The 12,727-nt window shown below is 39.2% G+C and overlaps 1 protein-coding gene across 1 annotated transcript; it reads left to right on the plus strand.

Annotated features, from left to right (window-relative positions):
* The first annotated feature begins 11,637 nt into the window (after positions 1 to 11,637).
* Positions 11,638 to 12,564, plus strand: LOC142855359 (putative vomeronasal receptor-like protein 4). The gene has a single exon (XM_075981875.1). The coding sequence runs from the start codon at positions 11,638 to 11,640 to the stop codon at positions 12,562 to 12,564; it is 927 nt and encodes a 308-aa protein (XP_075837990.1).
* The last annotated feature ends 163 nt before the right edge of the window (positions 12,565 to 12,727 follow it).

Here is a 12,727-nt window from a genome sequence, read left to right on the forward strand (position 1 = left end):
TACCACGTTCAGTGTGTTCAGACTGATATTGAGGTCTTTGATCCATTTGTACTTGAGTTTTGTGCATGGTGATAGATATGGATCTATTTTCATTCTTCTACAGGTTGACATCCAGTTGTGCCAGCACCAATTGTTGAAGGTGCTCTCTTTCTTCCATTGTATACTTTTAGCTCTTTTTTCGAAAATCAGGTGTTCATAGTTAGTGGATTAAATTCTGGGTCTTCTATTTTATTCCATTGGTTGACTTCTCTGTTTTTATGCCAATACCAAGCTGTTTTCAATACTGTAGCTCTGTAATAGAGTTTGAAGTCAGGGATGGTAATGCCTCCAGATATTCCTGTATTGTATAAGATTGTTTTGGCTATCCTGGGCTTTTTGATTTTCCATAGAAAGTTGATTATTTTCCTCTCAAGGTCTGTGAAGAATTTTGATGGGACCTTGATGGGGATTTCATTGAATCTATAGATTGCTTTTGGGAGAATTGCCATTTTTACTATATTGATCCTCTCAATCCAAGAGCAAGAGAGATCCTTCCATTTTCTGGTATCCTCTTCAATTTCTTTCTTCAAAGACTTAAAGTTCATTTCAAATAGATCTTTCACTTCCTTGGTCAGAGTTACCCAAAGATATTTCATGCTTTTATGGTGTCGTGAAAGGTGATGCTTCTCTGATTTCCCTCTCTGCATCCTTATCCTCAGTGTATAGGATGGCAACTGATTTTTGGAGTTGATCTTGTATCCTGCCACACTACTAAAGGTGTTCATCAGCTGTAGGAGTTCTTTGGTGGAGTTTTTGGGGTCGCTTATTTATACTATCATATCATCTACAAATAATGAAAGTTTAACTTCTTCCTTTCCAATGCAAATTCCCTTGATCCCCTTATGTTGTCTTATTGCTATTGCTAGAACTTCAAGCACTACATTGAAGAGGTATGGAGAGAGTGGACAGCCCTGTCGTGTTCCTGATTTTAGTGGGATGGGTTTGAGTTTCTCTTCACTTAATTTGATGCTAGCTGCCAGCTTGCTGTAAATAGCTCTTATTATATTTAGATATGACACTTGTATCCTAATCTCTCCAAGACATTTATCATAAAGGGATGTTGAATTTTGTCGAATGCTTTTTCAGCATCTAATGAAATGATCGATTTTCGTATGTTGAACCAACCATGCTACTCTGGGATAAAGCCTGCGTTATCATAATGGATAATATTTCTAATGTGTTCTTGGATTCAGTTTGCCAGTATTTTATTGAGAATTTTTGCATCAATGTTCATGAGTGAGATTGTCCTGTAATTCCCTTTCTTGGTTGGGTCTTTGTTTGGTTTTGGTATCAGGGTAACTGTAGCTTCATAAAAGGAATTTGGAAATGACTCTTCTGTTTCTATATTGTGAAAATCATTAAGGCGTATAGGTATCAGCTCTTCTCGGAAGTTCTGGTAGAATTCTGCATTGAAACCATCTGGTCCTGGACTTTTTTTGTAAGGGAGGTTTCTGAGAACAGTTTCTAATTTTTCACAACTAACAGGTCTATTTAGATTGTTCACCTGGTCTTTTTTTAACATTGGTATATGGTACTTATCTAAAAAAGTGTCCTTTTTTTGCATTTTCCAATTTTGTTGCATACAGGCTTTTGTTGTAAGATCTAATAATTCTCTGAATTTCCTCTGTGTCTGTGGTTATGTCCCCCTTTTCATTTCTGATCGTATTAATTTGTGTGGTCTCTCTCTGTCATTTGATTAGCTTGGATAGGGGTTTGCCAATCTTGTTGATTTTCTCCAAGAACCAACTTTTTGTTTCATTGATTCTTTGGACTATTTTCTGCATTTCTATTTTGTTGATTTCCGCCCTCAGTTTGATTATTTCCAGTGTTCTATTCCTCATAGGTGAGTCTGCTTCTTTTTTTTTGCTAGAGCTTTCAGGTGGGCTCTTAAGTCTCCAATGTGTGCTTTCTACGTTTTCTTTATGTGGATACTTTGTGCTATGAACTTTCCTCTTCGCACCGCTTTCATAGTGTTCCATATGTTTAAGTATGTTGAGTATTTATTTTCATTAAATTCAAGGAAGACTTTAATTTCTTTCTTTATTTCTTCCTTGACCCATGTGTGGTTCAGTAGTTGACTGTTCAGTTTCCATGAGTTTGTCAGCTTTCTTGGGGTAGCATTGTTGTTGAATTCCAACTTTAATCCATGGTGATCCAATAAAACACAGGTGGTTATAAAATTTTTTTGTATCTGTGGAGGTTTGCTTTGTTACCGAGTATGTGGTTAATTTTCGAGAAGGTTCCATGAGCTGCAAAGAAGAAGGTATATTCTTTCCTATTTGGGTGGAATGTTCTATAGATGTCTGTTAAGTCCATTTGCTTCTTTATCTCCATTAATTCTCTTATTTATCTGTTAGGTTTCTGTCTGATTGACCAGTCCATTGGTGAGAGAGGTGTGTTGAAGTCTCCGACTATTAGTGTGTGGGACTTAATATCTGCCTTGAATTCTAGTAATGTTTCTTTTACATAAGTAGCTGCTTTTATATTAGGAGCATAGATATTCAGGATTGAGACTTCATCCTGAAGAATTGTTGCTGTTTTGAGTATAAAATGACCATCTCGATCTCTTCTGATTGATTTTGGTTTGAAGTCAGATTTTTTAGAAATTAGTATGGCCATACCACTTGTTTCTTAGGTCCATTTGCTTGAAAAACCTATTCCCAACCCTTTACTCTGAGTAGATGTCTGTCTTTGTGGTTGACGTGTGTTTATTGTAAACAGCAGAATGTTGGAATCTGTTTTCGTATTCAATCTCTTAGCCTGTGCCTTTTTATAGGTGAATTGAGTCCATTGATATTAAGTGATATTAATGACCAGTGGTTGTTGACTCCAGTTATTTGTTGATTGCCTTGGTGGGCTACTTAGTCTAGGGTTAGTAGCCCGCCTGGCGGTTCAGTTATTCCAGGGTCACGGAGAGGCACTACCTGGAAGATATGGGCTAGGAGACAGGAAGAAGGCCATGCAAAGTTAGTCAAAGCCTCCGTTTATTAGGGACGAGATACAGCTTTTTATAGGGTAAGGAGTTGGGGGATGGGCACAGGGTTCTGGGCTCTTGCCCCGTGGTTCACGTTGGTCACATGTTCCGAGTTGGTCACGTAGGCAGGAGGTTATCTTCGGTCAGGTCACTGTAGGCCAAGAAGTCACGAGTCGACACACCTAGATCTTTAGATAGTTTGGAATGCGGGGTGGGTTCCGCTAACAGATAGCTCTCATTAATAGCCAATTTGGGTGTGGGGTAGGCTTTGATTCCTAACACAATTATGGGTGTGGGGTTCTCTGCCGACTCCCCAGGGTGATGGTTCCTGTAATGATTTTAGGAGGAAATTGGCTCCTGACAGATCCCCCTTTCTTTTATAAAGACAGGCAGCTATTAAGTGAAGGGCATCAGGTCAGAGTCCAACCATGGTGTCAGATCCAAAGGAGAAGGGACTGGGACAAGGAGAGACCCTCCTCTCGAATGGTGAAGCAATTTACCTCTCCTGGGAACAGAGGGGTGCCTTATGATTCTTAGGTCGAGTGGGGACCAGGTCTTTATCCCCCTTACCTGTCCTAGGATTCCCAGTATCCTGTCTTAGGTTGGGGGAAGTCCTGCCACAAGTCACCCGTCCTTGGAGCTCCTCAAATGAAAGGTATCTAGCGAGATTTAAAGTAAGCAGATCACAGGGCGCCCTGTCTTAGGCCATGTGGAGGGCACTCCTCATGCTTGGCACCATGCCATTGTTGAGCCGGCCAGTACAGCCTCTGTATGGTGTGCTGTTCAGGCGAGGGCTCCACAATATCTCCCGTCATTGGGCCCCTGTGTCTATCATTAATGAAGACTGTGAGGAGCTCCTCAAACAAGATATAATGATATAATTTTGGGCACCAATAACTCCATCTTCCAGACAAGAAGAAAGGGCGTTTTCCAAAGCCAGTATTCACCTTTTAATCTGGCCTTAGGTATCCTCCTTCCTAAATGCCTACTCCACAATAAGATTACGAGTGCTGCCTGCCAAAAATTAGGGCAGTGTAAAAGGGATCTAAATCTAAAATTTTTAGCATATGCATTAAACCCAAACATTTTACAGTGTATGTCAGACTTTTCCCAACATCTATAAGCAGTTACAAATATCAGGTCAATTGTAGTAAGGGCACAATGACATACATTGTTGTTATCAAATACCACCAGTTCCAGTCTCTGAGCAACAGTGACAGGAACCCTAATCTTTCCCCTTCTTAAGTGAAGAGAGGTTAATATTTTAATTAAAATGAGTTTTGTGTCCCAAAGATTAAAACTGTCTGATGTTTAGTCCACATCAGAAGCAGCTCAGCATTTGTGCTTTAGGGCAGGTGGGATTCCTGAGTGAGGTGAGCTGGGTTCAGCTATCTGAAGCACATCCTGGCACTTATCTCAGGCGGGTCTCCCTGGACTCTCTAGGGGCAGAGAGACACCCTGCAGAGCAAAGTAGCAGGTTCTGTTATCAGGCACTCCTCTCTCCTTGGGGGCAGGAAAGGCCGGACCAAGGACCTCTCTCCAATCTCCTCTGGAACTCCTCTGTGGGATGTCCGCAGCCTCGACAGCATAAGATCCAGCTTTTATTTTCTTTCTGTGAAAAGAGCATAAACATATCCTCGACCCCAAATATAAATAGGTCGGGTTTTTTCATAATGCATTGTAAGGGCTTTTCCACCTTGCCTTAGCAAAGGATAGCTTGGTGTTATCACGCCAGATCCACTTGCATCAGGATCTGCTTGCAACTTTTTATGAGTTGCTTTCAAGGAGTCTTGTTAAGCTCCACATTTTTTTTTATTTTAACCATATATGCAGTTTTTCCATTGGAAAAGCCGTTTGTAAAATTTAGCATAAAATCCTTTAAGGGATTTTTTGTTATAACATTAGCAAAATACGGTTGTTTGAATTGTAGCAATGATCTTGGAAAAGATTGTTTTTGCCTTTGAATTGAGCAAAGACAATTGTCTAGGAATCAGTCTTAAAATTATCAATGAATCTATTATTTAGTATAAGAAACATTGATCATAGTCAATATTTTGTCAAGCCATTTTCCAGCTTTTATCCTGCCCTTTTGTATCAGACAGGCTACTGTTTTAAATTAAGAGTTTAATATCTTAACTAGCAAAATTGAGAAGGTTTAGCCATAAACAGCATTTTTTTATAAAACTGTTGTAGAATAAGTTTTACATTTAATATACACACTTGTCATAGCTGAATTACAATATATTGCATTTGTTGATTAGTGTATACTTTACCTGTTTGAGTACCTGTTAGGCAGCTTTAAGCTCTCTATTGGAAACTTTTTTTGTAAGAATTTTACCTAGCGGCTCAAGGTCTTTCATAAGAATATTATAACTAGAGCTTTAACCATTGTATATCTAATTCAAAGTTTTTAAGCTATCCTCCTCTTAAGTTTTAAGTCTGCCTTGCAGATAGGAAAATGGAAAAATGAAGCGTTTTTTAACTAATAATGTTGGCCTCATTAGACACCAACATGTAGAAAAATGAAAATAGATCTACATCCATCTCCATGTACAAAACTTAAGTTTAAATGAGCCAAAGGCCTCAGCATATAAAAATTATGTTGAATCTCACAGAAAAAAATTTTTGAAGTATACTTTGCCACATCTCAAACACAGCCTCAGTGGCACAAACATTTGGAGAAACCATAAATCTCCTGAATTGAGAAACTTTTATGTAACAAGGTTATATAGTGGGAAAATATCTTTACTTATCATAAATCCATTCCAAAAATATATGAAGAACTCAGGAAATTAGTTATTAAAAATTTTAATCCAATAAAAATATTTGTTATAGACCTAAACTGAAAACTCTCAGACGAACTTAAAAATGACTGAGACACTTAAAAATGCTCAAACATAACCTTTAGCCCTCAGAGAAATGCAAACCAAAACTCCGAGATTTTATCTTATCCTTGTAGAAATGACCAAGATTAAAAATTATTGTTAACAATTTATGCTTAAGAAAATGTGGGTAAAGAAAAAACTTTTATTGCTGGAAGTGTAAACTGACATAGCCATCTTTGGATCACACATCATATTGAAAAACCTGGATGAACCTGACTCTCCCAGCAGGAAGAGAAGAATCAAAAATCCAGGGCTAGCCGCTTTAGCGACACTGCCCTAGGAACCAGCTGAAGACAAAGCCTTGACCTCAAAAAACAGGTTTTCCAGCTGCAATTATCACAGTACTGTTTTAGGAACTAGCAGATTATTGGGAGTGGTCCCGAGAGGCAGGGAGCTGTCCTCCAGAGACCACCATTGGATTTTTGGAATTTACGACCCTCCTGGACCACTGGGGTGTGGCCCCTTTCCTCAAAAAATTCTTTCTCCTGGTCACTGGGGGTCGAACTCCTCCCCCACCAACCAAGGCCACGTGTGCGACCTCAGCAAGGATGGTCTCCTGGCCCTTGCCATCCAGAGACCCAAGTGAGAGTCTCCCCAGCATTGAGGGACCCTCATTTTGTCTATTTTTTAAAATTAGGCAAATATCTACCTCAAAACTTAGCAATACCCCTTTTGGGCCTAAATACAAAGATGTTTGACCAAACCACAAGGACACGTGCTCAGCCGTGCCCATAGCAGAACCATTTTATCATAGCCTAGAATCTGAAAATAACCCAGATGTACCTCTTTTACATCTAGGATAAATGAGACATCATCCTTTTTAATATTCATGAATACCACAAAATATCTTGGAGTAACTCCAAGCAGAACAGAAGTTTTGGGTCCTGTCATGTTTGCCTGTGAAGGCAGATTTTTTTTTTTATTTTTAACCATTATCACTTGTTAGAGTATAACTCTGGCCCTTGATAAATTTAATTAAGAGGCCTGAGGCCTGAGTCTCAGCAGTCCACCTTGAAGCCACACCTGGCAGCAGGAAAGGACCTCAAGCTGAAACAATAAGACTCCCACCCAAGAGCGGGCCGTACAAATGGAAAAACTTGTAGGATAAGAACTTTAAATCTTGAAAGATCCCCTACTTTCTTGGGAAAGCAGAAGAAACACAGCAAAAATGACAATTTCACTGAAAGCAGTTTACAGATTCAGTGTAAATGTCCATTAAAAATTATAGCAACATTCCTCACAGAACTCACAGATTTAATGTAAATGTTCATTAAAATTATAGCAAAACTTTTTACAGAACTCGAAAGAACAATATAAAACTCAAAAGAACAATCTTCAACCTTATACGAAAGAAATAAAAACTCAGGATAGCCTAAACAATTCTTAAAATCCTCTGAATATATCACAATTTTGATTTTAAAACTTTCCTACAGAAACACAGTGCTGAAATTAATCTACCTTAGATATAAACATATATACCTACAAACTAAAGATTTTTGACCAAGAAGCAAGATTTTAAAATGAAAAAGAAGCATATTTACTGTCCTAAATGAAGCTGCAGCTTTTTGAGTCTAGATTCCTGTATAGCAAACCTGCCTATCAGCTTTTGCTCCATATGGCAGGGGGTTAAAGACATAGGCTCTCTAGCCCTAGCAGCCAGCCTGCTTGGCAGGCGTAGCTGTGTGAATTGTACCCTAACTTCTCGCATCTCGAGGGACTCCCTTTTGAGTCCACAAGCAAACACATTAAGCAAACATATAAAGCAAACACATGAATCTCTGTTTTTGACTTTACTCCTCTCTCCCTGAGTGATTGATTAAATTCCTGTATGAATTTCTCTTCCCTTGAAAGTCCCATTTCTTTTTGGACGACGGTGAGCCTGCGCCTACCTTGTCCTGCAGATCTGTCCGAGTTCTACAGCCGCAGAACCTTCTGTTTTCTTCTTGTTCTCCCAGGACTGCGCGTTGTCGTCCGATAGTTGACCGTGCTCCGCGTTGCTGGTTCGGGTGCCACTGTTGATTGGTTCAAGTCCCTGTTCGGGCGCCACTGTTGATTGCCTTGGTGGGTTACTTAGTCTAGGGTTAGTAGCCCGCCTGGCAGTTCAGTTATTCCAGGGTCACGGAGAGGCACTACCTGGAAGATATGGGCTAGGAGACAGGAAGAAGGCCATGCAAAGTTTGTCAGAGCCTCCGTTTATTGCAGATGGGGTACAGCTTTATATATGGTAAAGAGTTGGGGGATGGGCACAGGGTTCTGGGCTCTTGCCGCATGATTCACGTTGGTCACATGGTCCCATGGTCCGAGTTGGTCACGTAGGCAGGAGGTTATCTTCAGTCAGATCACTGTAGGCCTGGAAGTTGACACGCCTAGCTCCCTAGATAGTTTGGAATGTGGGGCGGGTTCCGCTAACAGATAGCTCTCATTAACAGCCAATTTGGGTGTGGGGTAGGCTTTGATTCCTAACACAATTAGGGGTGTGGGGTTCTCTGCAGACTCCCCAGGGTGATGGTTCCTGTAATGATTTTAGGAGGAAATTGGCTCCTGACAAAGTCCAGTGTAAGTCTTATAGGTTTCCTTTTATAACTTACTTGACCTTTTTCCTTTGCAGCTCTTAATATTTTTTCTTTAATTTGTATGTTTTGTGTTTTGATTATTATATTGCGAGGGAATTTTTTTTTTTGATCCAGTCTATTTGGTGCTTTGTATGCTTCTTGAACCTTCATAGGAATATCTTTCTTTATATTGGGAAAGTTTTCTTCCATAACTTTGTTAAATATATTTTCTGGGCCTTTGAGCTGTAATTCTTCTCCTTCTTCTATCCTTATTATTCTTAGGTTTGGTCTTTTTTTTTTTTTTTTTGGCTTTTTGAGACAGGGTTTCTCTGTGGTTTTGGAGCCTGTCCTGGAACTAGCTCTTGTAGGTTTGGTCTTTTTATTGTGTCCCATATTTCTTGAATGTTTTGTGATGAGAATTTGTTGAGATTTGCTGTTTTCTTTGATCAGCGCATTTAATATTTTCTATGGTGTCTTCAGAGTCTGAGATTCTTTCTATCTCTTATATTCTATTGGTTATGCTTGTTCTGTAGTCTCTGTTCATTGACCTAGATTTTTCATATCCAGCCATCCCTCGGTTTGTGTTTTCTTCCTTGCCTCCATTTTAGTTTTCAATTCTTGAATTGTTTCCATTACCTGTTTGTTTTTTCTTGGTTTCCCAGGGTATCATTTACGTATTTATTCATTTCTTCAAACTTTTTGTTATACTTCTCATCCATTTATATAAGGGCGTCTTTTTACGTGCTTTTTAAGGGACTCTATCGCTTTCATAATGTCAATTTTTCCTCTTCTTCTGGATTATGGTGTTCAAGACCTTCTGTTGTAAGATCACTGGATTCTGGTGTTTTCATATTGTTTTTCAGATTGTTGGAGGAATTCTTGCCTTGGCGCTGCCCATCTCTTCCTTCAAATGCTATCCAATGGATCTTATGGAACAGGATTAGGTTCCCTTGCTGGCCAGGAACCTCGCTGACAAAAGGCCTATTTTGGTGCAGGCAGTCTATTGAAGCAAAGAACTCCTGCCCACCCTCAGCACCCGTCCCAGCACCCAAACAGGCTGAGCTGGCATTTCCTGTGGCCCTGCAGAAGGGAGGAAGAAGGGAGGAGGTTCCTGGGAGCAAACTGTGATGGGTTAGGGAGAGAGATTTCAGCAGAGGGGAGCAGCCCCTGCCGAATGACTGGGGAGTGAAGGGGCTCGGGGAATGTCTGTGCTCCATTTCTGGGCTCCTGCTGCAGGTCAACAACACACTTACCCCTCTAATGGGTCTTCCGGTCCAGGATCAGGTTCGCTCCTTAGGTCCTGTCTTAAAACCAAGAACCAACAAACAAAATCTCAGAGCTCAAGGATGTGTGTGTGTCTTCATTTTAGAGAGCTTTTCTAGAAAGGGCAGAATACTTACAGTGGTCTAAGAATTGCAAAAAAAAAGGCTCCTATAAAACAAATGACTTTTCTCAGTGAATATATGTATTAACACCTCAGTTTGTAGCCATGGTAGCTATGGGGTTTTCTGGTCCAGTTTCAGCTCCAGTGAACCCAAGATAAAGATGCCACTTGATCAACTAGAAGATATCTCATTTTTTGTATGTGATAAACATTTACAAAGCAATGGATATGAACTAGGGAGTTGGAAGTGCATAGGTTTAGTATAAGAAAATATTTTACATTACCTTTTTATATTATTATATTATCTTATTTCATTTGGCTTATAATACACATGCTATATTAATAAGTTATAGATCAAGAGTTAATAATAATTGATTATAAGTATATTATTTGAACACTTGCAATTTTAATGTTGGAATTGGGCTACAGTTCTTACAATTTGGAGATCAACACTTAAATGCAATTTTATTCTGGACCTTTTATTTATTAAGATTTATTTATTTCATTTTATATACATATGTGTTTTGCCTGCATGCATGTTGTGCACCACTTACTTGCCTGAGTCAGAAGGCAGTGGAGTCCCTGGAACTAGTTACAGATGGTCATTATCTACCATGTTTCTACTGGAGAATCAAACCCAGGTTTTCCACAAGAGCAAATGTGCTCTTAAGACTGAGCCATCTCTTCTGTCCCTGTTCTGGAGATTCTAAAACAGAGAACAACATGGTGCAGCTACCATAGATATATGTGGGATAGAGAAACAGATTCTTGACTCTTACAATTGGGATGAACCTATTCAATTACTAGAGTAAGCTTTTTACATATTCACGTAAATACAAATCATACGATATATGGTTTCTATATAATTTCACATCAATGGGGAGGTTTTAGAGTTAGTGCACACATTAACATTTTATACATGCATGCATGCATTCATCTGTGCATGCGGAGTATAGTAGTGAACTTGAATATACATTTGGGCACACCTTTTTTTACAAGACCCTGTGTCAAGGTAATGGGTTTTTATTTCTCTATCATAAAGCCACTTTTAAAACACTGAATTATGCTAATTTGATAAAATAATGACACTTGTAACCAGGCCAAATAACGAACATAAACACTAAGTGTAAGACTGTTGATTGAAATTGTAGAAACTGCCTGTGTTGAAGATGTATGGTATCTCTGAGGCCCTTGATTCCCACTGCACAGGAAAGCATCTCTTTTAAAACAGAAATTCCAAAACAGGATCACTATATGGTCATCTTTGGAAAGTTCATGTTTGTCACAATGTGTTGCAACTATTATTTGTTTTAGTGTGGCATGTTCTCTCTTTTGAGGGTAATAGCTCCATATCTGCAGATTTGAATATCTAACCTGTAGTAGCTACAGATACCAGGAAAAAAATGTAGAACTATGGACTGGATGGCAGTGGTGGTAGGAGACAATGAAGAAAGGACTGTTTTGGTTTCAATTATAAAATAAAGCAATAAAAATCAGTAGGATTGCATTTCTAAGACATGAGGTAAAGATGCAATACAGGAACACAAAGGGTGCATTCTGTATAAAATGTAGCTGACAATGCATTTATTATGCATAATATGCTATATATACAAGAATTACATGGAGGACTCATAGAAATATAGGCAATGTTCAGTCTGGAACAACAAAAGTAAAATGACAGATAAATCAAGAATGGGCAGCCAAAATAGAGCATGATGTAGACATATTGACACAAGTCACAAGTTTGATGTATACTCTCTTATTTATTAGGTATATAAAATATGCTTCCACTATGCTTTCTGGATGATTACACTTCCCACTTATGTCCTCATTAAACAATGTCTTTTATTCCAAAATGGAATCGGAGTCCTTGCCAATATATTTCTACTTCTTTTCTACATCTTCATAATTCTATGTCACAGACCTAAGCCCATGGACCTGATCTCTTGTCAACTGACCTTCACCCATACAGTGCTGCTTCTGACTTCAGGGGTTCTTTGGGTTACAGAAATACTTGATTCACTGAACATTGACAATGACATCAAATGCAAGACAATGTTTTACATAAGCAGGGTGATGAGAGGCCTCTCCATCTGCATCACCTGCCTCCTGAGTATGTTCCAGGCTGTCACTATCAGTCCCAGTACCTCTTTCTTGGCAAACTTTAAATTCAAACTAAAGAAGTACATAATCTATGCTTGCTTCTATATTTGGTCTCTCACTTTGTCATTCTATAGCTACCTGATCATCTATGTTGGTGGTTTAACCAATGTGAGTGAGACCAGTCAGAGGAAGGTCACTAAATACTGCTCACTCTTCCCCTCCAACTACATCATCAAGGCATTGATTTTAACAGTGACAACCTCCATTGATGTATTTCTTGTAGGAGTTACGCTGATCACAAGTGCATACATTGTGCTTATCTTGTTCAGACATCAGAGGCAACACAAATATCTCCACAGCCTCAGCCACCCGAGATCATCTCCTGAGAAAAAGGCCACCCAGACCATCTTGCTTCTGGTGACTTTCTTTGTGGTCATGTACTGGGTGGACTTCATCATCTCATCCACTGCAGTCCTGTTATGGATGTTCAACCCAGTCATCCAGAGTGTTCAGAAGCTTGTGTTGGATGTTTATCCCACAATTACTCCTTTGGTACAAATCAGTTCTGATAACAGAATAATCAATATACTGAAGAATATTCGCTCAAAATACCACCAGATTTTGTAAAAACGTCATTTTTATTCTCTAATCAATGTATTTATTTTAATTCATACAGAGAATGTTGTGGAAGCTTGTGTACATGTGTGAATTTTTGGTTCCCAGGGAGGTCCGAAGTGGTCATCGAATTCCTTGGACCTGGAGGTGCAGATGGTTTTAGGGAATGATGTTG

Source organism: Microtus pennsylvanicus, chromosome 8, assembly GCF_037038515.1.
Source record: "Microtus pennsylvanicus isolate mMicPen1 chromosome 8, mMicPen1.hap1, whole genome shotgun sequence".
Classification (NCBI taxonomy): Eukaryota; Metazoa; Chordata; class Mammalia; order Rodentia; family Cricetidae; genus Microtus; species Microtus pennsylvanicus.